The 25,699-nt window shown below is 39.9% G+C and overlaps 1 protein-coding gene across 1 annotated transcript in view; it reads right to left on the bottom strand.

The window, feature by feature from the left end:
• Positions 1–25,699, bottom strand: part of BOD1L1 (biorientation of chromosomes in cell division 1 like 1) — a 539,385-nt gene that overhangs the window by 217,327 nt on the left and 296,359 nt on the right. The window contains exon 21 of the mRNA XM_053700293.1: positions 3,953–4,001. Within this exon, the coding sequence (XP_053556268.1) occupies positions 3,953–4,001 (49 nt within the window). The remainder of the gene's footprint in view (positions 1–3,952; positions 4,002–25,699) is intronic.

The raw sequence follows: 25,699 nt of genomic DNA, 5'->3' as shown, positions 1-25,699 counted from the left end.
TACATGCAAGGCGTGCAAGTGCGGGGAAAAAGCCACTCAATTTCAATCCTACCACAACAAGAAGAAATATAAAATCAAAGACCTGATCCGCTGTCAAGATAAGAACGTAGTTTACCTACTCCAATGTACCTGTGGGCTCCAATATGTGGGGCAAACGTCCAGACCACTAAGGGACAGAATACGTGAACATCTTTTATGTATTGAGAAACTCAATAAGGAGACTCTCCTATATAAACATTTTTCCGAGAAATATCATGGAAACATCAAATCTTTAAAATATATGGGGATAAAAAAAGTCCCCAAGAACTGGAGAGGAGGTAACCATGAAAGAAAGCTACTAACAGAAGAATCAAAATGGATTTTTTATCTAGTTTGCCTGTACCCGAGAGGGTTAAACAATAAAGAAGATTTGTTTCATCTTTTAAACCTCAATTAAATGGAATTGGGTAACCAACAGCGTATGAGATATGCTCCGCTCTACCAACTTGTAAATATTTTCCGATAGCCTCTTCTGTAATCATTAATTAATATCTGTCTCACCTTACAAACCTTGATTGTTCTAGGGATAAGAATTTTGCCATAAAAATTTCTCTAGTCCACATTGGGCTTCTAAAAGTGAGACCATGTGGATTTGTCTTTCCCCTGTGGCAAGATGATTATTGTCCTCGTCTTTCTCTCTGTCCATACCAGTACTCCAAAGTAGATTCATCCTAAAGAACTGTTCAGGAAACAATGGAAATACATGATAAACATGATAAAAGACTTACCTTAACCGAGGGGACATATTACTATCAAGCAAAATATCACTACTTCGAAGTAGTTTTCACTTCGCTTCATATTCATCAAATCTTTTCTGGTCCATTTTTATTTTTATATTTCTTATTTTCATTGATAAGAGCTGAACAATTTATTTTATTTTAATATACAACATTATTTTAAATACAATCCAGGCACTCCTCTTTTTACACTAAACATATATTCCTCTAAGAAAATATTCTCCCAATTGTGAGAAAACATTCAAACATAGTACACTTTTCACTTAGTTAGATGAAACTAGTGACAAAGAAAATAAGGGTCTCTTAGGATAAAAATATACATATCGACTTAAAGGGCCATAATACCCAAATGTTTAAACACTTGAAAGTGATGCAGCATAGCTGTAAAAAGCTGATTAGAAAATATCACCTGAACATCTCTATGTAAAAAAGAAAGATATTTTACCTCAAAAGTTCCTCAGTAGCCACCTCCCATTGTAAAGGATTTCTAAGCAGCATTTTAGTGTGTCTGTCCTGGGACATCTGAAGGGATGAGCATCGTGCACTCTCATATTATTTCACCAATCAGGTAAAGGAAGCTTACTATGAAATCTAATGAGAGTTAAGTGAAATCGCATGAGATCACAGTAAGAGTTCATGACCTCAGCACTGCTGATGCTGATTGGCTGCTGTTCATTTCTTCATTTTTTTAATTTTTTTTACCTCCAGCTGGGAGCAGCTGAGTATAACTTTTTACACAGAACTTACTCTACTGAGCTGAGGAAATTGTGAGGTAAAATATCTTCCTTTTTTTACATAGAGATGCTCAGGTGATATTTTCCTGTCAGCTTTTTACAGTTATACTGCATCAGTTTCAAGTGATTTAGCATATGAGTATTATGTCCCTTTAACATAACCTAACATAAATATGATGCTCTGAAATATCCTACAAGTATCTGAACACACCAGAATGAATACACACTAAAAGTTACTAAGATCTTGTGTTCTTGTGTCCTACAACTGTTCAGATAGTTGTAGGATATTTCAGAGCATCATATTTATGTTCAAGACTCTGACACTACAATACCCAATAGGGACATTTCAATTGGGGCTCTCTACATATTAGTGTTATCACTCACCCTCTCGATATAAGAGGATCTCACCCGAATAGGGGGTTCTTGTATTTTGAAAGTGATATAATCCCAAAACCATGGGCTATATCCTAGATTTTTATATACACATATAATTATATATACTTCACCCCCTCCTAGAGTGTACATAACTTGGAGAGCATACCATATACTGGCCAGACAATTCTCCCTAGGAGTTGCATTCTCCCATCTTCACACTGGTTGGAATTTTAAATACCCTTCTTTTTTTATTATTTGATAAAACCAATAAAAGTTAAGTTTTAATTCGCCTTTTCCTGGGCCTTTTTACCTAGGTATCCATGGCCATTTACCTCCTATTTGCTGTTGAGTGCTAAATATGTACACTCTTTCAATTGTCGTTCGCAATTGATTATTCTAGTTTGCCTCTTTCAATGTACAGCACCTAAGTCCCCGTACACACATTTTTTTGATATCTCTCACACCAAATGAGAATAGGATAAACAGTGGGACACAGCAATCGTAGTGCCGTTGTCTTTTTTCTTTTTGTTTTTCATATTTAAAGACTCTTGTTCGGTCATACACTGAGAAAGGTCAGTGTATGACCGAAACGCGTTGACTGGTAAGGAGCTCTCTGATATTCTATTTTATAAAAACAATCTACACTATTTATTTTTTTTAACAGAAGGAATAATTTCTGAAACACTTTTGAATCTACGTTGAAAAAACCTGCAAACACTCTCTTCGCTTAAGAAACTATCTACACACATAGAAAATGGGAATCGTTTTGTGATATACACTATTATCTTTGGGAACATTTGTACTTTTTGTAACAGAACGGTTATTTCTATTTTTGTTTTCAAATACTGAATCATCTAAATCTGTGAACCTCACTTTTTTGTCTTTTTTTTTCAATTTGTCTTGGAAAACTGTGTCAAGGATAGACTATTACACATAATATTTGCCGTGGTTAGTTTTGGAGTTGCCACATCACCTACAATTTTTTACAATTGATATTATTTGTAGTTAAATTTGCTTGCAGCGTCTCTACAGCTGCAATTTTTTGTTTTTGTTTTGTTTTTCAATTCACGTATATTCTTACAATTATTTTTGTTATTTTGACACTTTATTTTAGATCACAGCCAATATATATTTGTTATAACTGCAGAGGTACTAAGTATCTCATCTTCAGCTAACAGAGACATACACTTCATCACACATTAACGGGTACATCACAAATTTCTTTTTTGATTCAGCACATTTACCCAGTCAGGAGTACCGGTTCACCTATTTAGCACCAAAACACTTTTTCAGTTTTTTCAGTTTTAACATACCCAGGTTGAACTGATCGCACTATTTCTACTTTTCGTTTCTAAACAATTGCTCACTTATCTTGTATATGCCCAAATTAACTTTTGGTCTCCATTGTTTTTAATGATCTGAATTTACATCTATTTTGCCGTTACATGTATCAATTTTTAAAGTATATGTATACAATTATTTTTAAAATTTGTTACGATTACTAACAAGTATCAACAATATTTTAAAATTTGCCACGATTACCAAGAATCAATTCTGTCTGCAATTTTCAAAGTATATATTACCCAATTTGAAACGTGCTACAACTATCAAGTATCAATTTGTTTGCGGTTATCAATTTATTGTTATTTTAATTATTTATTGTTAACTACATGGATCCATGAGTTTTACTGCGTTCCTTTTTATTGTACCCATTCCGTGTTACCAGATTGAATAAATTGTTATCACCTTTTAAAATTGTGGAGTTGTATACATAATTTCACTTAGACCCAGCCTTCACTAGTTGGCGCTCTGATGTATTTCTGAACCTCATATATTCCATACTTGACCACTAGGGGTCATCCATATTGGAGCTAAGGGTCTAATTCAGTAGGCGCTCAGGGTACCTCTTTAATATTATTATGTATTTATTAGCAACACAACTAAAAGGAGAATTTATGTAATGCATTAAAGAATATAAAGTAGCTGTGACAAGTTCAAAGCAACAATAATTACTATGATGATAAATCAAACAGCCTTATAAAAATAATGAAAATAGAGATTTAGTACCTTCATGATGCAGCTCTTCTGGCAATTTTTCTAAAGTGTCTTTCTGGTCCTATGATTAAAACATTATTTTAGAATATTTCTGCACTAGGAGGTAAAATGTCATTTTAAAGAGGCTGGCACCTCAAAACCTTGGGTCTATTTTAAAGATGACCTGGCTAGAAATAATCTCTCATCCTGGCCAATAAACAGTTTGCTTTAAGGCTGAGAATGCTGAAGAGATAAGATGAAGACGGAAATCCCAACATAAAAACAGAATTTATGTTTACCTGATAAATTTCTTTCTCCAACGGTGTGTCCGGTCCACGGCGTCATCCTTACTTGTGGGATATTCTCTTCCCCAACAGGAAATGGCAAAGAGCCCAGCAAAGCTGGTCACATGATCCCTCCTAGGCTCCGCCTACCCCAGTCATTCGACCGACGTTAAGGAGGAATATTTGCATAGGAGAAACCATATGGTACCGTGGTGACTGTAGTTAAAGAAAATAAAATATCAGACCTGATTAAAAAAACCAGGGCGGGCCGTGGACCGGACACACCGTTGGAGAAAGAAATTTATCAGGTAAACATAAATTCTGTTTTCTCCAACATAGGTGTGTCCGGTCCACGGCGTCATCCTTACTTGTGGGAACCAATACCAAAGCTTTAGGACACGGATGAAGGGAGGGAGCAAATCAGGTCACCTAAATGGAAGGCACCACGGCTTGCAAAACCTTTCTCCCAAAAATAGCCTCAGAAGAAGCAAAAGTATCAAACTTGTAAAATTTGGTAAAAGTGTGCAGTGAAGACCAAGTCGCTGCCCTACATATCTGATCAACAGAAGCCTCGTTCTTGAAGGCCCATGTGGAAGCCACAGCCCTAGTGGAATGAGCTGTGATTCTTTCGGGAGGCTGCCGTCCGGCAGTCTCGTAAGCCAATCTGATGATGCTTTTAATCCAAAAAGAGAGAGAGGTAGAAGTTGCTTTTTGACCTCTCCTTTTACCTGAATAAACAACAAACAAGGAAGATGTTTGTCTAAAATCCTTTGTAGCATCTAAATAGAATTTTAGAGCGCGAACAACATCCAAATTGTGCAACAAACGTTCCTTCTTTGAAACTGGTTTTGGACACAGAGAAGGTACGATAATCTCCTGGTTAATGTTTTTGTTAGAAACAACTTTTGGAAGAAAACCAGGTTTAGTACGTAAAACCACCTTATCTGCATGGAACACCAGATAAGGAGGAGAACACTGCAGAGCAGATAATTCTGAGACTCTTCTAGCAGAAGAAATCGCAACTAAAAACAAAACTTTCCAAGATAATAACTTAATATCAACGGAATGTAAGGGTTCAAACGGAACCCCCTGAAGAACTGAAAGAACTAAATTGAGACTCCAAGGAGGAGTCAAAGGTTTGTAAACAGGCTTGATTCTAACCAGAGCCTGAACAAAGGCTTGAACATCTGGCACAGCTGCCAGCTTTTTGTGAAGTAATACCGACAAGGCAGAAATCTGTCCCTTCAGGGAACTTGCCGATAATCCTTTTTCCAATCCTTCTTGAAGGAAGGATAGAATCCTAGGAATCTTAACCTTGTCCCAAGGGAATCCTTTAGATTCACACCAACAGATATATTTTTTCCAAATTTTGTGGTAAATCTTTCTAGTCACAGGCTTTCTGGCCTGAACAAGAGTATCGATCACAGAATCTGAGAACCCTCGCTTCGATAAAATCAAGCGTTCAATCTCCACGCAGTCAGCTGGAGTGAAACCAGATTCGGATGTTCGAACGGACCCTGAACAAGAAGGTCTCGTCTCAAAGGTAGCTTCCAAGGTGGAGCCGATGACATATTCACCAGATCTGCATACCAAGTCCTGCGTGGCCACGCAGGAGCTATCAAAATCACCGACGCCCTCTCCTGCTTGATCCTGGCTATCAGCCTGGGGATGAGAGGAAATGGCGGGAACACATAAGCTAGTTTGAAGGTCCAAGGTGCTACTAGTGCATCCACTAGAGCCGCCTTGGGATCCCTGGATCTGGCCCCGTAGCAAGGAACTTTGAAGTTCTGACGAGAGGCCATCAGATCCATGTCTGGAATGCCCCACAGGTGAGTGACTTGGGCAAAGATTTCCGGATGGAGTTCCCACTCCCCCGGATGCAATGTCTGACGACTCAGAAAATCCGCTTCCCAATTTTCCACTCCTGGGATGTGGATAGCAGACAGGTGGCAGGAGTGAGACTCCGCCCAAAGAATAATTTTGGTTACTTCTTCCATCGCTAGGGAACTCCTTGTTCCCCCCTGATGGTTGATGTACGCAACAGTCGTCATGTTGTCTGATTGAAACCGAATGAACCTGGTCCTCGCAAGCTGGGGCCAGGCCTGGAGCGCATTGAATATCGCTCTCAGTTCCAGAATATTTATCGGTAGAAGAGATTCTTCCCGAGACCAAAGACCCTGAGCTTTCAGGGATCCCCAGACCGCGCCCCAGCCTATCAGACTGGCGTCGGTCGTGACAATGACCCACTCTGGTCTGTGGAACATCATCCCTTGAGACAGATTGTCCAGGGACAGCCACCAACGGAGTGAGTCTCTGGTCCTCTGATTTACTTGTATCTTCGGAGACAAGTCTGTATAGTCCCCATTCCACTGACTGAGCATGCACAGTTGTAATGGTCTTAGATGAATGCGCGCAAAAGGAACTATGTCCATTGCCGCCACCATCAACCCGATCACTTCCATGCACTGAGCTATGGAAGGAAGAGGAACGGAATGAAGTATCCGACAAGAGTCCAGAAGCTTTGTTTTTCTGGCCTCTGTTAGAAAGATCCTCATTTCTAAGGAGTCTATAATTGTTCCCAAGAAGGGAACCCTTGTTGACGGGGATAGAGAACTCTTTTCCACGTTCACTTTCCAGCCGTGAGATCTGAGAAAGGCCAGGACAATGTCCGTGTGAGCCTTTGCTTGAGGAAGGGACGACGCTTGAATCAGAATGTCGTCCAGGTAAGGTACTACTGCAATGCCCCTTGGTCTTAGCACCGCTAGAAGGGACCCTAGTACCTTTGTGAAAATCCTTGGAGCAGTGGCTAATCCGAAAGGAAGCGCCACGAACTGGTAATGTTTGTCCAGGAATGCAAACCTTAGGAACCGATGATGTTCCTTGTGGATAGGAATATGTAGATACGCATCCTTTAAATCCACCGTGGTCATGAATTGACCTTCCTGGATGGAAGGAAGGATAGTTCGAATGGTTTCCATCTTGAACGATGGGACCTTGAGAAATTTGTTTAAGATCTTGAGATCTAGGATTGGTCTGAACGTTCCCTCTTTTTTGGGAACTATGAACAGATTGGAGTAGAACCCCATCCCTTGTTCTCTTAATGGAACAGGATGAATCACTCCCATTTTTAACAGGTCTTCTACACAATGTAAGAACGCCTGTCTTTTTATGTGGTCTGAAGACAACTGCGACCTGTGGAACCTCCCCCTTGGGGGAAGTCCCTTGAATTCCAGAAGATAACCCTGGGAGACTATTTCTAGCGCCCAAGGATCCAGAACATCTCTTGCCCAAGCCTGAGCGAAGAGAGAGAGTCTGCCCCCCACCAGATCCGGTCCCGGATCGGGGGCCAATATTTCATGCTGTCTTGGTAGCAGTGGCAGGTTTCTTGGCCTGCTTTCCCTTGTTCCAGCCTTGCATTGGTCTCCAAGCTGGCTTGGCCTGAGAAGAATTACCCTCTTGCTTAGAGGACGTAGCACCTTGGGCTGGTCCGTTTTTACGAAAGGGACGAAAATTAGGTCTATTTTTTGCCTTGAAAGGCCGATCCTGAGGAAGGGCGTGGCCCTTACCCCCAGTGATATCAGAGATAATCTCTTTCAAGTCAGGACCAAACAACGTTTTCCCCTTGAAAGGAATGTTTAGTAGCTTGTTCTTGGAAGACGCATCAGCCGACCAAGATTTCAACCAAAGCGCTCTGCGCGCCACAATAGCAAACCCAGAGTTCTTAGCCGCTAACTTAGCCAATTGCAAAGAGGCGTCTAGAGTGAAAGAATTAGCCAATTTGAGAGCATTGATTCTGTCCATAATCTCCTCATAAGGAGGAGAGTCACTATCGAGCACCTTAAGCAGTTCATCAAACCAGAAATATGCGGCAGTAGTGACAGGGACAATGCATGAAATGGGTTGTAGAAGGTAACCCTGCTGAACAAACATCTTTTTAAGCAAACCTTCTAATTTTTTATCCATAGGATCTTTGAAAGCACAACTATCCTCTATGGGAATAGTGGTGCGTTTGTTTAAAGTAGAAACCGCTCCCTCGACCTTGGGGACTGACTGCCATAAGTCCTTTCTAGGGTCGACCATAGGAAACAATTTTTTAAATATGGGGGGAGGGACGAAAGGAATACCGGGCCTTTCCCATTCTTTATTAACAATGTCCGCCACCCGCTTGGGTATAGGAAAAGCTTCTGGGAGCCCCGGCACCTCTAAGAACTTGTCCATTTTACATAGTTTCTCTGGGATGACTAAATTTTCACAATCATCCAGAGTGGATAATACCTCCTTAAGCAAAATGCGGAGATGTTCCAATTTAAATTTAAATGTAATCACATCAGATTCAGCCTGCTGAGAAATGTTCCCTAAATCAGTAATTTCTCCCTCAGACAAAACCTCCCTGGCCCCCTCAGATTGGGTTAGGGGCCCTTCAGAGATATTAATATCAGCGTCGTCATGCTCTTCAGTAACTAAAACAGAGCAGCCACGCTTACGCTGACAAGGGTTCATTTTGGCTAAAATGTTTTTGACAGAATTATCCATTACAGCCGTTAATTGTTGCATAGTAAGGAGTATTGGCGCGCTAGATGTACTAGGGGCCTCCTGAGTGGGCAAGACTCGTGTAGACGAAGGAGGGAATGATGCAGTACCATGCTTACTCCCCTCACTTGAGGAATCATCTTGGGCATCATTGTCATTATCACATAAATCACATTTATTTAAATGAATAGGAATTCTGGCTTCCCCACATTCAGAACACAGTCTATCTGGTAGCTCAGACATGTTAAACAGGCATAAACTTGATCAGAAAGTACAAAAAACGTTTTAAAATAAAACCGTTACTGTCACTTTAAATTTTAAACTGAACACACTTTATTACTGCAATTGCGAAAAAACATGAAGGAATTGTTCAAAATTCACCAAATTTTCACCACAGCGTCTTAAAGCTTTGAAAATATTGCACACCAATTTTGGAAGCTTTAACCCTTAAAATAACGGAACCGGAGCCGTTTTAAGCTTTAACCCCTTTACAGTCCCTGGTATCTGCTTTGCTGAGACCCAACCAAACCCAAAGGGGAATACGATACCAAATGACGCCTTCAGAAGTCTTTTATAAGTATCAGAGCTCCTCTCACATGCGACTGCATGCCATGCCTCTCAAAAACAAGTGCGCAACACCGGCGCGAAAATGAGACTCTGCCTATGCTTTGGGAAAGCCCCTAAAGAATAAGGTGTCTAAAACAGTGCCTGCCGATATTATTATATCAAAATACCCAGATAAAATGATTCCTCAAGGCTAAATATGTGTTAATAATCAATCGATTTAGCCCAGAAAAAGTCTACAGTTTAAATAAGCCCTTGTGAAGCCCTTATTTACAATCGTAATAAACATGGCTTACCGGATCCCATAGGGAAAATGACAGCTTCCAGCATTACATCGTCTTGTTAGAATGTGTCATACCTCAAGCAGTAAGAGACTGCACTCTGTTCCCCCAACTGAAGTTAATTGCTCTCAACAGTCCTGTGTGGAACAGCCATGGATTTTAGTTACGGTTGCTAAAATCATTTTCCTCATACAAACAGAATTCTTCATCTCTTTTCTGTTTCTGAGTAAATAGTACGTACCAGCACTATTTGAAAATAACAAACTCTTGATTGAATAATGAAAAACTACAGTTAAACACTAAAAAACTCTAAGCCATCTCCGTGGAGATGTTGCCTGTACAACGGCAAAGAGAATGACTGGGGTAGGCGGAGCCTAGGAGGGATCATGTGACCAGCTTTGCTGGGCTCTTTGCCATTTCCTGTTGGGGAAGAGAATATCCCACAAGTAAGGATGACGCCGTGGACCGGACACACCTATGTTGGAGAAAGGACCATTAAATTTCACATTTCAACAACGTTTAAAGGGCCAGATTACAAGTGGCGCGCTATTTAGTGCTTACGTTAGATCGCTAATTGTAAACTTTTTGCATGCGTTGGGTTGCACTTGTATTAGGAGTTGAAATTAAAAAGTTTGCGCTCTCGCTCAAACGACTGTTTATATTTTTTTATTGAGGTTTATAAGATGGCGTACAAACAAAAGGGTACATAAAACCAAGGGCAATATCAGATACATTCCCTTATAGATTGTATATAGAAAATCCAGAAAAAAAAAAAAACATAAGAAAAGAGTTCCAGTATATTATAATAAGATTGCTTGCCAGTTAACATGTAAAATCTCCAGTGCAATCTAGAGGCCACTTTTGGACCCACCTCATAGTAATATAATATAAATCTAATAATGGGAGATTATCCTGAAATAAAGGAAACCACTTTTGGGTCTCATATCAAACCTCTTTTTTAACTTTAAGTAACTTAAACAGTGTATATATGTGTGTGTGTACATGTGAATAGAGGGCATAATAATACAAACAATACTTAACATCAAGTATATAACATCAGTCAGCACAGGAATAGATGAACAGTTTGTGACTGATGAACCAATAATCAATGATGTGCAATTAGAGCGTAAAAAACATACTAATGTGTTACCTTAATATCTGTAGTGTGTGACAGAGGCTGGAGAGATATGTTCCCTTCCAAACACTATCTAATGAGTCATTAAGCTGTTTCTCTGAAGATGTGAGGAGAAATTGGCATGGTGCATATGGATTTAAATTGCATTATCATTATCTCCTCTTTGAAAGAAACTATGTATATATACATCCAGAGGGTTATCACAGGAGGTCCCGTGTCAGTGCAATATTTTGCATTAATTCTTCTTTATCTTATACTTGCTGTCTAGTAGGATACCTTAAGTATCAATTTGGCGAGGATATAATAACAGATACAGATTTCACTCTGTCTCGGCCGCTGACAGAGCGAAACTGGGGGACCAAGTGGAAGTTCAAATGTTAGTGCAGTAACCTATTAAGATGTTCAGACCATTGCAGAGGATCAGGGGTGAGAATATAAGAGCATCTACTGAATAAAGACATATTGCACTTAATAAATTGTTCTAAGAAACTTTAAGGTAGATAGTGAACAGGATATAAGTAATTAGGTACTTAATCTTAAGACTCAATACAGGTATGTAGCATATCATACATTTTGAAGTATTTACTTTTTAAGGCTCTATCCCACTACTCTCAAACATGGAACAGATACGGTTAATATATTAGGCACCCACTTATATATGACAAAATGGAAATAAGTAATGATGTAGCTTAGCATTTAGAGGCAAGGACACTTAGGATGGCACAGACTTCTCATATAACTAGATATAAAACCATAAGGCAACATTGTCTATCACATTTTGTGTTTGGTATAGTAAGCTATCTAACAAATTTGCCTAGCTAGTGGAGCAAGGGAGAACAGTGCATGACAAAAATAAAGGTCCTTCATACCAATATAAATGTTAACATCTGCACTATCCCGCTAATAGTATATACATAAAACAGTTACTCTCTTTATCTTACTTATTAACCAGCAGTATATAAACATCAAACAACAGATTATCTCACATTATGCTAGTAAAGCCTCATATAACATATCTTGGTAGAGTCCTACTACGGTAACATGTCAGGCTCAGAAGAATATCCTTTAAAAGAGAAGTCTAGCATTCAAATGGAGAAGTCTCTCATCACTATGAGTTATCATAGGACCACCTAGGCAAGTCAACATCTATCCTATACCTGCTGCGTCTAAGGAAGGTAAAATGAACATTGCGATGTAGCCATGCGTTGAGAACAAACAATCCAACACTGTGCTAAAGATGGTCTGTCCAGCGGCGCACAAGTGCACCTTCGACATGTTAAGCCCTGTTGTTGCGGATCTCCCAGTGGGGTAAACACTGTTTTTACCTTCCCTAGCACTTTCCTCCTTGATGATGTGGGGTTGGTTCACATCCACTGCTTTGCTTTCAGTTTGTGGAATGCTTGGTATAGCGGGTGGTGTTTGCAGGCTCTGTTTGATGTGAAGACAGCCCATCTCTAACCTTCTGATCACTAACAAAAAATCTGCAATCCGACCTTGGAGTGATTACATTGTTAGAATTCAACAGTAGTATCTGGTCTTGGGTCGGCGAATATAGCATTTTTTGCAAACTTTGTTTTACTTCTCAGAACTGTTGATCCAGAAGGAGTTGTATGCGTTGCTCCCATGCGTTTAGCGCTGCCTTATTAGTAATGTTTGCTTTAATTTAGCTTACTATTCCGATCATAGGATTCTGTTCCCCAGGTGTAGTAATGGCCACAAATTAAAAGCTTTGAGCAGTCTAGTGACTGTGGTACCCCGCTCTCATGTCGGGAGGGGGGAGGGGGGGACTGAGAGCCGATTTGTGTCCGCCGTCTTAGGCCTCAGCTGTCCAGTTCAGGAGCCTGCATTCATGAATACATCAATCAAAGTTTCCTTAAGAACCTCAGAATATGAAGCAGGTGCATATGTAGGTTATATGTAGAAATGTCGATGTGTTGAAGATAATCAGCGGTTTAATCAAATCTTATCAGGAGCCTAGACACGACCCCACCCGCATTTACTTTTAACTCTTAATACAAGCACAATTTAAAATGCGCGCAAATAATAACGAAAACCCAATATCGCTTGCATGCAAACGTTTGTGGTCCAAAATGTTTTATTATTGCAATATACATTTCATTATTTATTTTTCAGACTTTTGCAGTAAAATACATTTAAAAAACATAATTTATGCTTACCTGATAAATTTATTTCTCTTGTGGTGTATCCAGTCCACGGATCATCCATTACTTGTGGGATATTCTCATTCCCAACAGGAAGTTGCAAGAGGACACCCACAGCAGAGCTGTCTATATAGCTCCTCCCCTAACTGCCATATCCAGTCATTCGACCGAAAACAGAGAAAGAAGAAACCATAGGGTGCAGTGGTGACTGTAGTTTAAAATTAAAAAAACATAATTTATGTAAGAACTTACCTGATAAATTCATTTCTTTCATATTAGCAAGAGTCCATGAGCTAGAGACGTATGGGATATACATTCCTACCAGGAGGGGCAAAGTTTCCCAAACCTCAAAATGCCTATAAATACACCCCTCACCACACCCACAATTCAGTTTAACGAATAGCCAAGAAGTGGGGTGATAAAAAAGTGCAAAAGCATATAAAATAAGGAATTGGAATAATTATGCTTTATACAAAATCATAACCACCACAAAAAAAGGGCGGGCCTCATGGACTCTTGCTAATATGAAAGAAATGAATTTATCAGGTAAGTTCTTACATAAATTATGTTTTCTTTCATGTAATTAGCAAGAGTCCATGAGCTAGTGACGTATGGGATAATGACTACCCAAGATGTGGATCTTTCCACACAAGAGTCACTAGAGAGGGAGGGATAAAATAAAGACAGCCAATTCCTGCTGAAAATAATCCACACCCAAAATAAAGTTTAACGAAAAACATAAGCAGAAGATTCAAACTGAAACCGCTGCCTGGAGTACTTTTCTACCAAAAACTGCTTCAGAAGAAGAAAATACATCAAAATGATAGAATTTAGTAAAAGTATGCAAAGAGGACCAAGTTGCTGCTTTGCAGATCTGGTCAACCGAAGCTTCATTCCTAAACGCCCAGGAAGTAGAAACTGACCTAGTAGAATGAGCTGTAATTCTCTGAGGCAGAGTTTTACCCGACTCAACATAGGCAAGATGAATTAAAGATTTCAACCAAGATGCCAAAGAAATGGCAGAAGCTTTCTGGCCTTTTCTAGAACCGGAAAAGATAACAAATAGACTAGAAGTCTTACGAAAAGATTTCGTAGCTTCAACATAATATTTCAAAGCTCTAACAACATCCAAAGAATGCAACGATTTCTCCTTAGAATTCTTAGGATTAGGACATAATGAAGGAACCACAATTTCTCTACTAATGTTGTTGGAATTCACAACTTTAGGTAAAAATTCAAAAGAAGTTCGCAACACCGCCTTATCCTGATGAAAAATCAGAAAAGGAGACTCACAAGAAAGAGCAGATAATTCAGAAACTCTTCTGGCAGAAGAGATGGCCAAAAGGAACAAAACTTTCCAAGAAAGTAATTTAATGTCCAATGAATGCATAGGTTCAAACGGAGGAGCTTGAAGAGCTCCCAGAACCAAATTCAAACTCCAAGGAGGAGAAATTGACTTAATGACAGGTTTTATACGAACCAAAGCTTGTACAAAACAATGAATATCAGGAAGAATAGCAATCTTTCTGTGAAAAAGAACAGAAAGAGCAGAGATTTGTCCTTTCAAAGAACTTGCGGACAAACCCTTATCTAAACCATCCTGAAGAAACTGTAAAATTCTCGGTATTCTAAAAGAATGCCAGGAAAAATGATGAAAAAGACACCAAGAAATATAAGTCTTCCAGACTCTATAATATATCTCTCGAGATACAGATTTACGAGCCTGTAGATAAAATTATTAGCATGCTGAAGGAGAATAATAATATAATGAGAATCACGATGTGTTACTTGTTGCGCTAAAGTTTCCAACCAAAAAGTTGAAGCTGCAGCAACATCAGCCAAAGATATAGCAGGTCTAAGAAGATTACTTGAACACAGATAAGCTTTTCTTAGAAAGGATTCAATTTTCCTATCTAGAGGATCCTTAAACGAAGTACCATCTGACGTAGGAATAGTAGTACGTTTAGCAAGGGTAGAAATAGCCCCATCAACTTTAGGGATCTTGTCCCAAAATTCTAATCTGTCAGACGGCACAGGATATAATTGCTTAAAACGTTTAGAAGGAGTAAATGAATTACCCAAATTATCCCATTCTTTGGAAATTACTGCAGAAATAGCATTAGGAACAGGAAAAACTTCTGGAATAACCACAGGAGCTTTAAATACCTTATCTAAACGTTTAGAATTAGTATCAAGAGGACCAGAATCCTCTATTTCTAAAGCAATTAGTACTTCTTTAAGTAAAGAACGAATAAATTCCATTTTAAATAAATATGAAGATTTATCAGCATCAACCTCTGAGACAGAATCCTCTGAACCAGAGGAATCATCAGAATCAGAATGATGATGTTCATTTAAAAATTCATCTGTAGGGAGAGAAGTTTTAAAAGATTTTTTACGTTTACTAGAAGGAGAAATAACAGACATAGCCTTCTTTATGGATTCAGAAACAAAATCTCTTATATTATCAGGAACATTCTGCACCTTAGATGTTGAAGGAACTGCAACAGGCAATGGTACTTTACTAAAGGAAATATTATCTGCTTTAACAAGTTTGTCATGACAATCAATACAAACAACAGCTGGAGGAATAGCTACCAAAAGTTTACAGCAGATACACTTAGCTTTGGTAGATTCAGCACTTGACAGCGATTTTCCTGTAGTATCTTCTGACTCAGATGCAACGTGAGACATCTTGCAATATGTAAGAGAAAAAACAACATATATATAAAGCAAAATTGATCAAATTCCTTAAATGACAGTTTCAGGAATGGGAAAAAATGCCAAAGAACAAGCTTCTAGCAACCAGAAGCAATAAAAAATGAAACTTAAAAGGACACTCAGGTTAAATTAGATTTTCATGATTCAGATACAGCATGTAATTTTAAACAACTTTCCAATTTACTTCCATTAAAAAAAATGTGCACAGTCTTTTATATTTGTAATTTTTGAGTCACCAGATCCTACTGAGCATGTGCAAGAATTCACAGACTATACGTATATGCATTTGTGATTGGCTGATTGCTATCACATGGTACAAGGGGAGTGGAAATATACATAAGTTTGAAATTTTGTTATAAAAAAATCTACTACTCATTTAAAGTTCAGACTAAGTGCCATTGCATTGTCTTGTTATCTTGCATTTGTTGATTATGCAAATCTAATGTGTTGACTGGTCCTTCAAATAATGTGGAGACAAAAGAGACGCCCATATTTTTTCGCGCCAAATAAGACGCCCACATTATTTGGCGCCTAAATGCTTTTTGGCGCCAAAAATGACGCCACATCCGGAACGCCGACATTTTTGGCGCAAAATAACGTCAAAAAATGACGCAACTTCCGGCGACACGTATGACGCCGGAAACGGAAATAGAATTTTTGCGCCAAAAAAGTCAGCGCCAAGAATGACGCAATAAAATGAAGCATTTTCAGCCCCCGCGAGCCTAACAGCCCACAGGGAAAAAGTCAAATTTTAAGGTAAGAAAAATGTTAAATTAAAATGCATTATCCCAAATATGAAACTGACTGTCTGAAAATAAGGAAAGTTGAACATTCTGAGTCAAGGCAAATAAATGTTTGAATACATATATTTAGAACTTTATAAACAAAGTGCCCAACCATAGCTTGGAGTGTCACAGAAAATAAGACTTACTTACCCCAGGACACTCATCTACATATAGCAGATAGCCAAACCAGTACTGAAACGAGAATCAGCAGAGGTAGTGGTATATATAAGAGTATATCGTCGATCTGAAAAGGGAGGTAAGAGATGAATCTCTACGACCGATAACAGAGAACCTATGAAATAGATCCCGTAGAAGGAGATCACTGCATTCAAATAGGCAATACTCTCCTCACATCCCTCTGACATTCACTGCACGCTGAGAGGAAAACCGGGCTCCAACTTGCTGCGGAGCGCATATCAACGTAGAATCTAGCACAAACTTACTTCACCACCTCCATCGGAGGCAAAGTTTGTAAAACTGAATTGTGGGTGTGGTGAGGGGTGTATTTATAGGCATTTTGAGGTTTGGGAAACTTTGCCCCTCCTGGTAGGAATGTATATCCCATACGTCACTAGCTCATGGACTCTTGCTAATTACATGAAAGAAATACCTGCCTTAAAATGACAGGGCGGGCCGTGGACTGGATACACCACAAGAGAAATAAATTTATCAGGTAAGCATAAATTATGTTTTCTCTTGTAAGGTGTATCCAGTCCACGGATCATCCATTACTTGTGGGATACCAATACCAAAGCTAAAGTACACGGATGAAGGGGGGAACAAGGCAGGTACTTAAACGGAAGGTACCACTGCCTGTAAAACATTTCTCCCATAAATAGTCTCCGAAGAAGCAAAAGTATCAAATTTGTAGAATTTTGAAAAAGTATGAAGCGAAGACCAAGTCGCCGCCTTGCAAATCTGTTCAACAGAAGCCTCATTTTTAAAGGCCCATGTGGAAGCCACAGCTCTAGTAGAATGAGCTGTAATCCTTTCTGGAGGCTGCTGGCCAGCAGTCTCATAGGCTAAGCGGATTATGCTTCTTAGCCAAAAAGAAAGAGAGGTTGCCGAAGCCTTTTGACCTCTCCTCTGTCCAGAGTAGACAACAAACATAGCAGATGTTTGATGAAAATCTTTAGTAGCTTGTAAGTAAAACTTTAAAGCAGGAACCACGTCCAGATTGTGTAATAGACGTTCCTTCTTTGAAGAAGGATTAGGACACAAAGACAGAACAACAATCTCTTGATTGATATTCTTATTAGATACCACCTTAGGTAAAAACCCAGGTTTGGTACGCAGAACTACCTTATCTGCATGGAAGATCAGATAAGGAGAATCACATTGTATGGCAGATAACTCGGAAACTCTACGAGCCGAGGAAATAGCTACCAAAAAAAGAACTTTAAAAGATAAAAGTTTGATATCTATGGAATGAAGAGGTTCAAACGGAACCCCCTGAAGAACTTCAAGAACCAAATTTAAGCTCCAAGGTGGAGCAACAGGTTTAAACACAGGCTTGATTCTAACTAAAGCCTGACAAAATACCTGAACGTCCGGGACATCCGCCAGACGCTTGTGCAAAAGAATAGATAGCGCAGAAATCTGTCCCTTTAAGGAACTAGCTGACAATCCTTTCTCCAATCCTTCTTGGAGAAAAGATAATATCCTGGGAATCCTGACCTTACTCCATGAGTAGCCCTTGGATTCACACCAATAAAGATATTTACGCCATATCTTATGATAGATTTTCCTGGTGACAGGCTTTCGTGCCTGAATTAAAGGTATCAATGACTGACTCTGAGAAACCACGCTTTGATAAAATCAAGCGTTCAATCTCCAGGCAGTCAGCCTCAGAGAAATTAGATTTGGATGGTTGAAAGGACCTTGAAGTAGAAGGTCCTGTCTCAGCGGCAGAGTCCATGGTGGAAAAGATGACATGTCCACTAGATCTGCATACCAAGTCCTGCGTGGTCACGCAGGCGCTATCAAGATCACCGATGCTCTCTCCTGCTTGATCTTGGCAATTAGACGAGGGAGCAGAGGAAACGGTGGAAACACATAAGCCAGGTTGAAGGACCAAGGCACTGCTAGAGAATTTATCAGCGTTGCCATGGGGTCCCTGGACCTGGATCGGTAACAAGGAAGCTTGGCGTTCTGGCGAGACGCCATGAGATCCAGTTCTGGTTTGCCCCAACGATGAACAAATTGTGCAAACACCTCCGGATGGAGTTCCCACTCCCCCGGATGAAAAGTCTGTTGACTTAGAAAATCCGCCTCCCAGTTCTCTACACCTGGGATATGGATAGCTGTTAAGTGGCAAGAGTGAATCTCTGCCCAGCGAATTATCTTTGAGACTTCTAACATCGCTAGGGAACTCCTTGTTCCCCCTTGATGGTTGATGTAAGCCACAGTCGTGATGTTGTCAGACTGAAATCTGATGAACCTCATTGTCGCTAGCTGAGGCCAAGCCTGAAGAGCATTGAATATCGCTCTTAGTTCCAGAATGTTTATTGGAAGGAGTGACTCCTCCTGAGTCCACGATCCCTGAGCCTTCAGGGAGTTCCAGACTGCACCCCAAGAAGGCTGGCATCTGTCGTTACAATTGTCCAATCTGGCCTGCGAAAGGTCATACCTTTGGACAGATGGACCCGAGATAGCCACCAGAGAAGAGAATCCCTGGTGTCTTGATCCAGATTTAGTAGAGGGGACAAATCTGTGTAATCCCCATTCCACTGACTGAGCATGCAGAGTTGCAGCGGTCTGAGATGTAGGCGTGCAAACGGCACTATGTCCATTGCCGCTACCATTAAGCCGATTACTTCCATACACTGAGCCACCGAAGGGCGAGGAATGGAATAAAGAACACGGCAGGAATTTAGAAGTTTTGATAACCTGGACTCAGTCAGGTAAATTTTCATTTCTACAGAATCTATCAGAGTCCCTAGGAAGGAAACTCTTGTGAGGGGGAATAGAAAACTCTTTTCCTCGTTCACCTTCCACCCATGCGACCTCAGAAATGCCAACACTATGTCCGTATGAGACTTGGCAATTTGGAAGTTTGACGCCTGAATCAGGATCTCGTCTAAATAAGGGGCCACTGCTATGCCCCGCGGCCTTAGGACCGCCAGAAGCGACCCCAGAATCTTCGTAAAAATTCTTGGGGCTGTAGCTAACCCAAAGGGAAGAGCTACAAACTGGTAATGCCTGTCTAGGAAGGCAAACCTGAGAAACCGATGATGATCTTTGTGCATCGGAATGTGAAGATAAGCATCCTTTAAATCCACTGTAGTCATGTATTGACCCTCCTGGATCATAGGTAGGATGGTACAAATAGTCTCCATCTTGAATGATAGAACTCTGAGGAATTTGTTTAAGATCTTTAGATCCAAAATTGGTCTGAAGGTTCCCTCTTTTTTGGGAACTACAAACAGATTTGAGTAAAATCCCTGTCCCTGTTCCTCCTTTGGAACTGGATGGATCACTCCCATAACTAGGAGGTCTTGTACACAGTGTAAGAATGCCTCTCTCTTTATCTGGTTTGCAGATAATTGTGAAAGGTGAAATCTCCCTTTTGGGGGGGAAGCCTTGAAGTCCAGAAAATATCCCTGGGATATAATTTCCAACGCCCAGGGATCCTGGACATCTCTTGCCCACGCCTGGGCGAAGAGTGAAAGTCTGCCCCCTACTAGATCCGTTACCGGATAGGGGGCCGCTCCTTCATGCTGTCTTAGAGGCAGCAGCAGGCTTTTTGGCCTGATTACCCTTGTTCCAGGTCTGGTTAGGTCTCCAGACCGTCTTGGACTGAGCAAAAGTTCCCTCTTGTTTTGCATTAGAGGAAGTTGATGCCGCACTTGCCTTGAAGTTTCGAAAGGCACGAAAATTAGACTGTTTGGCCCTTGATTTGGACCTATCCTGAGGAAGGGCATGACCTTTACTTCCAGTGATATCAGCAATAATCTCCTTCAAACCAGGCCCGAATAGGGTCTGCCCCTTGAAGGGAATGTTAAGCAGCTTAGACTTTGAAGTAACGTCAGTTGACCATGATTTAAGCCATAGCGCTCTGTGTGCGCCTGGATAGCAAAACCAGAATTCTTAGCCGTTAGTTTAGTCAAATGAACAATGGCATCAGAAACAAAAGAATTGGCTAGCTTAAGTGCTCTAAGCTTGTCAAGTATGTCATCCAATGGAGTCGCTACCTGTAAAGCCTCTTCCAGAGACTCAAACCAGAACGCCGCAGCGGAAGTGACAGGAGCAATGCATGCAAGGGGCTGTAGGATAAAACCTTGTTGAATAAACATTTTCTTAAGGTAACCCTCTAACTTTTTATCCATTGGATCTAAGAAAGCACAACTGTCCTCGACAGGGATAGTAGTACGCTTTGCTAGAGTAGAAACTGCTCCCTCCACCTTAGGAACTGTCTGCCATAAGTCCCGTGTGGTGGCGTCTATTGGAAACATTTTTCTAAAAATAGGAGGGGGAGAGAATGGCACACCTGGTCTATCCCATTCCTTAGTAATAATTTCTGTAAACCTTTTAGGTATTGGAAAAACATCAGTGCACACCGGCACTGCATAGTATTTATCCAGTCTACACAATTTCTCTAGCACTGCAATTGTATCACAGTCATTCAGAGCAGCTAAAACCTCCCTGAGTAACACGCGGAGGTGTTCAAGCTTAAATTTAAATGTAGAGATATCAGAATCAGGTTGCATCATCTTCCCTGAGTCAGAAACATCACCCACAGAAAGAAGCTCTCCTTCTTCAGCTTCTGCATATTGTGAGGCAGTATCAGACATAGCTCTTAAAAAGTCAGTATGCTCTGTATTTCGTCTAACTCCAGAGCTATCTCGCTTTCCTCTAAATTCAGGTAGTCTGGCTAATACCGCTGACAGTGTATTATCCATGACTGCCGCCATGTCTTGTAAAGTAAACGCTATGGACGCCCTAGATGTACTTGGCGCCATTTGAGCGTGAGTCCCTTGAGCGGTTGTCAAAGGATCTGACACGTGGGGAGAGTTAGTCGGCATAACTTCCCCCTCGTCAGATTCCTTTGGTGATAAATTTTTTAAAGACAGAATATGATCTTTATTGCTTAAAGTGAAATCAGTACATTTGGTACACATTCTAAGAGGGGGTTCCACCATGGCTTTTAAACATAATGAACAAGGAGTTTCCTCTATGTCAGATATGTTTGTACAGACTAGCAATGAGACTAGCAAGCTTGGAAAACACTTTAAATCAAGTTAACAAGCAAATATAAAAAACGGTACTGTGCCTTTAAGAGAAACAAATTTTGTCAGAATTTGAAAAACAGTGAAAAAAGGCAGTAAATCAAACAAAATTTTTACAGTGTGTATAATAAGCTAACAGAGCATTGCACCCACTTGCAAATGGATGATTAATCCCTTAGTTCAAAAAACGGATCAAAAAAACTTTTTTAAACAGTCACACCAAACTGCCACTGCCTTGCTGTGGGCCTAGTAACACAGTGGAAAGCCTCAGGAAACTGTTTCTAGGCAAATTTAAGCCAGTCATGTGGAAAAAACTAGGCCCCAATAAAGTTTTATCACCAAAGTATATATAAAAACGTTTAAACATGCCAGCAAACGTTTTATATTGTAAATATAAAAGAGTATTACCTCAGAAAGTAAGCATGATACCAGTCGTTATTAAATCACTGTATTCAGGCTTACCTTACATAAATTTGGCATCAGCAGCATTTTCTAGCATTCACATCTTCTAGAAAAATCTTAACTGCACATACCTCATAGCAGGATAACCTGCACGCCATTCCCCCGCTGAAGTTATCTCTCTCTTCAGTCATGTGTGAGAACAGCAATGGATCTTAGTTACAACCTGCTAAGATCATAGAAATCACAGGCAGATTCTTCTATTTTCTGCCTGGGACAAAATAGTACAACTCCGGTACCATTTAAAAATAATAAACTTTTGATTGAAGCAAAATAACAGCTACATTTCACCACTTATCTTACTACCTCCATGTTTGTTGAGAGTTGCAAGAGAATGACTGGATATGGCAGTTAGGGGAGGAGCTATATAGACAGCTCTGCTGTGGGTGTCCTCTTGCAACTTCCTGTTGGGAATGAGAATATCCCACAAGTAATGGATGATCCGTGGACTGGATACACCTTACAAGAGAAATTGTGTTTGTTTTATTATTTTTTCCCAAGGAGGCTTGGGTTAATACAATTTATGCAAACCTTTTTCAGTATTCCCTCCCTCCCTAAACTTCTATGGTGTCACATGCTTTTAAAAGGTGGATATCAGTTTTGGATCAACAATCACGATTGGCGAATCATTCTTTACAATAGTAACTAAGTTGAACCAGTGCTAAACCACCTTAAGGGAATACAAGAGTGCAGGCCACCCCAGTCTGCACATGTGCAACTGCAAACAGAGTTTGTGCTATACCTGAATATTAGTTTGTGATTGGTTAGCTGGGGTTCTTTTGTTCTGGGGGACAGGGAAATCAGTGAAAAGAAAAAAACCTAAAACAATATACTGATTTGACAAAATAAAGCTGCAGTTTTTGTTGCAAAAACATAAATTATGCTTACCAGATAATTTAATTTCCTTCTGTACAAGGAGAGTCCACGGCTTCATTCCTTACTGTTGTGAAATACTGAACCTGGCCACCAGAAGGAGGCAAAGACACCCCAGTCAATGGCTTAATTACCTCTCCTACTTCCCCTAGTCTAGAGCTGCAACAACTAATCGTCATAATCGATAATAATTGATTATGAAAATAGTTGTCAGCAAATCTCATAATCGATTAGTTGGTTTGCAATTAGTTGGTCTGTGCACAGCACCAGCTGCTTCACCCAGATGAGCTCCTGCACATGGTATTGTGTTTTATGGTTATGCCCTTAGCCTAACCGATGTCTACAGATGTTTACTTTTCACTTTTTTAGGACAGTATAAGTTTCTTTTTAAGTTTACAACTACCCCTGTCTTATGTGCAACCCAGAAATAAAATAGGAGTCATAATTTGGATTGTTTATATAAAATCAGGTGATTTGAGACGGTGCTTTGCATGATATAGTGCTGAGATTGTTATTCATATCTAGCTCTAGATTGATGGCATTTGTTATATGAATTTATGTCACTATTACCTGTTTGCACAATTTTTAGCGGATCGCTTGCTATTGCTGATATATGTACTCTATAGATAAATGTGTAAGGCTGTGTCCTTTTACTGATATATAGTCTTTAGCCCTTTTGCCTTTTTTTTCTTAATATTTTTAGTTAATTGGAATATGTACCAAATTCAACCTCTGTAAGTATATATCTGTTATTTTAAGAGTGGACTAGATATTTTCCACCCTAACCTTATAGATGGTTATTTACTACTGCATATAGATAGAAGATATTTTTATGTTAAAATGAAGCCTAGACTCACTTTGTTGAGAGGCCCCTTGCATTGGTGGAGAGCTAACAAAGATAAATAGCACACCTTGGTGAAATTGTCAAACCCCTATTTATGCATCTCAGGCACCTCAACACCATCTTAGTGCCTCTTCTCTGCTGCAGGCAAATAGCTGCAAAAAGAGAGCCAGCCTCAGCCAGGAGCATGTGGTCATGTTGACGTTTTTGCATTTCAATGCAAAGTTTTTGAAAGAGTGAATAACAGAATTTTATTAACAGTGATAGTCTATCTCCTTCTAGTTCTACCTTTTTACAAACAGTTTGTGGTTTTGTTTTGCTTAATTATAAAAATTTGTTCTGTTGCTTAAAAAACTGGGTCAACAGTTGTTTTAATGTAAAGTTTTAGTCGGAAGTTTCTATTTATAACACTTGGTATGTGGATTTTATTTTAAATATAGGAAAAAAATGATTTATTTATTTTTCATCCGATTAGTCGATTAATCGAAAAAATAATCGGCCGATTAATCGATTATGAAAATAATTGTTAGTTGCAGCCCTACCCCAGTCATTCTGCCGAGGGAACAAGGAACAGTAGGAGAAATATCAGGGTATAAAAAGGTGCCAGAAGAAAATTATAATTTAGGGGTCCGCCCATCGGAGAACACGGACGGGGGCCGTGGACTCTCCTTGTACAGAAGGAAATGAAATAATCTGGTAAGCATAATTTATGTTTTCCTTCTTAATACAAGGAGAGTCCACGGCTTCATTTCTTACTGTTGGAAACTTATACACAAGCTCTAGAGGACACTGAATGATAACGGGAAGGACAAAAAGAGAGGCGGAACCTAATCTGAGGGCACCACAAACTGCAAAACCTTTCTCCCGAAGGCTGCTTCAGCTGAAGCAAAAACATCAAACTTGTAAAATTTAGAAAAAGTGTGTAAGGAGGACCAGGTAGCCGCCTTACAAATCTGACCCATAGAGGCCTCCTTCCTAAAGGCCCAAGAGGAAGCCATTGCTCTAGTAGAATGAGCCGTAATTCTCTGAGGAGGTCTATGTCCCGCTGTCTCATAAGCTAAGTGGATAAGACTCCTCAACTAAAAAGATAAGGAAGTCGAAGAGACCTTCTGACCCCTACGCTTCCCAGAATATGCCACAAACAAGGAGGAAGTTTGTCTAAAATCCTTAGTAGCCTGAAGATAAAACTTCAAGGCACGAACTACGTCCAAATTATGAAGTAAACGTTCCTTCGAAGAAGGATTAGGACACAAAGAAGGTACCACAATCTCTTGATTGATGTTGTGGTCTGACACGACTTTAGGGAGAAACCCTAACTTAGTACGCAGGACAGCCTTATCCGAATGGAACACCAGAAAAGGAGGCTCACATTGCAAGGCGGCCATCTCAGATACTCTGCGTGCCGAAGCAATAGCCAATAGAAAAGAACCTTCAAGGACAACAATTTAATGTCAATTTCATGCATAGGCTCAAATGGAGCCCATTGCAAAACTTTATGACCCATATTCAGACTCCAAGGGGGAGCCGAGAACATGGCCGGACTGGGACCAGAAAGAGGCCTGGGCATTTCAGGGCAAAGAGGCCCCCCCCCCTTATTTAAAGGGACAGTCTAGTCAAAATTAAACTTTCATGATTCGGATAGGGCATATCACTTTAAACAACTTTTCCAATTTACATTTATCATCAAATTTGCTTTGTTCTCTTAGTGTTCTTTGTTGAAAGTTAAACCTAGATAGGTTCTTATGCTAATTTCTAAGGCCTTGAAGGCCACTTTTTCTCTGTATGCATTTAACAGCTTTTCATAGCTAGAGGGCATTAGTTCATGTGTGCCAATATACACTGCTCTCATGTCCGTGGAGTTATGTATGAGAGGGCACTGATTGACTAAAATGCATGTCTGTTAAAATAACTGAGATA

The sequence above is a fragment of the Bombina bombina genome, chromosome 2 (assembly GCF_027579735.1).
Source record: "Bombina bombina isolate aBomBom1 chromosome 2, aBomBom1.pri, whole genome shotgun sequence".
Classification (NCBI taxonomy): Eukaryota; Metazoa; Chordata; class Amphibia; order Anura; family Bombinatoridae; genus Bombina; species Bombina bombina.
The sequence above is the reverse complement of the archived record's forward strand: the minus strand, read 5'-3'. Positions and strand labels throughout refer to the sequence as shown.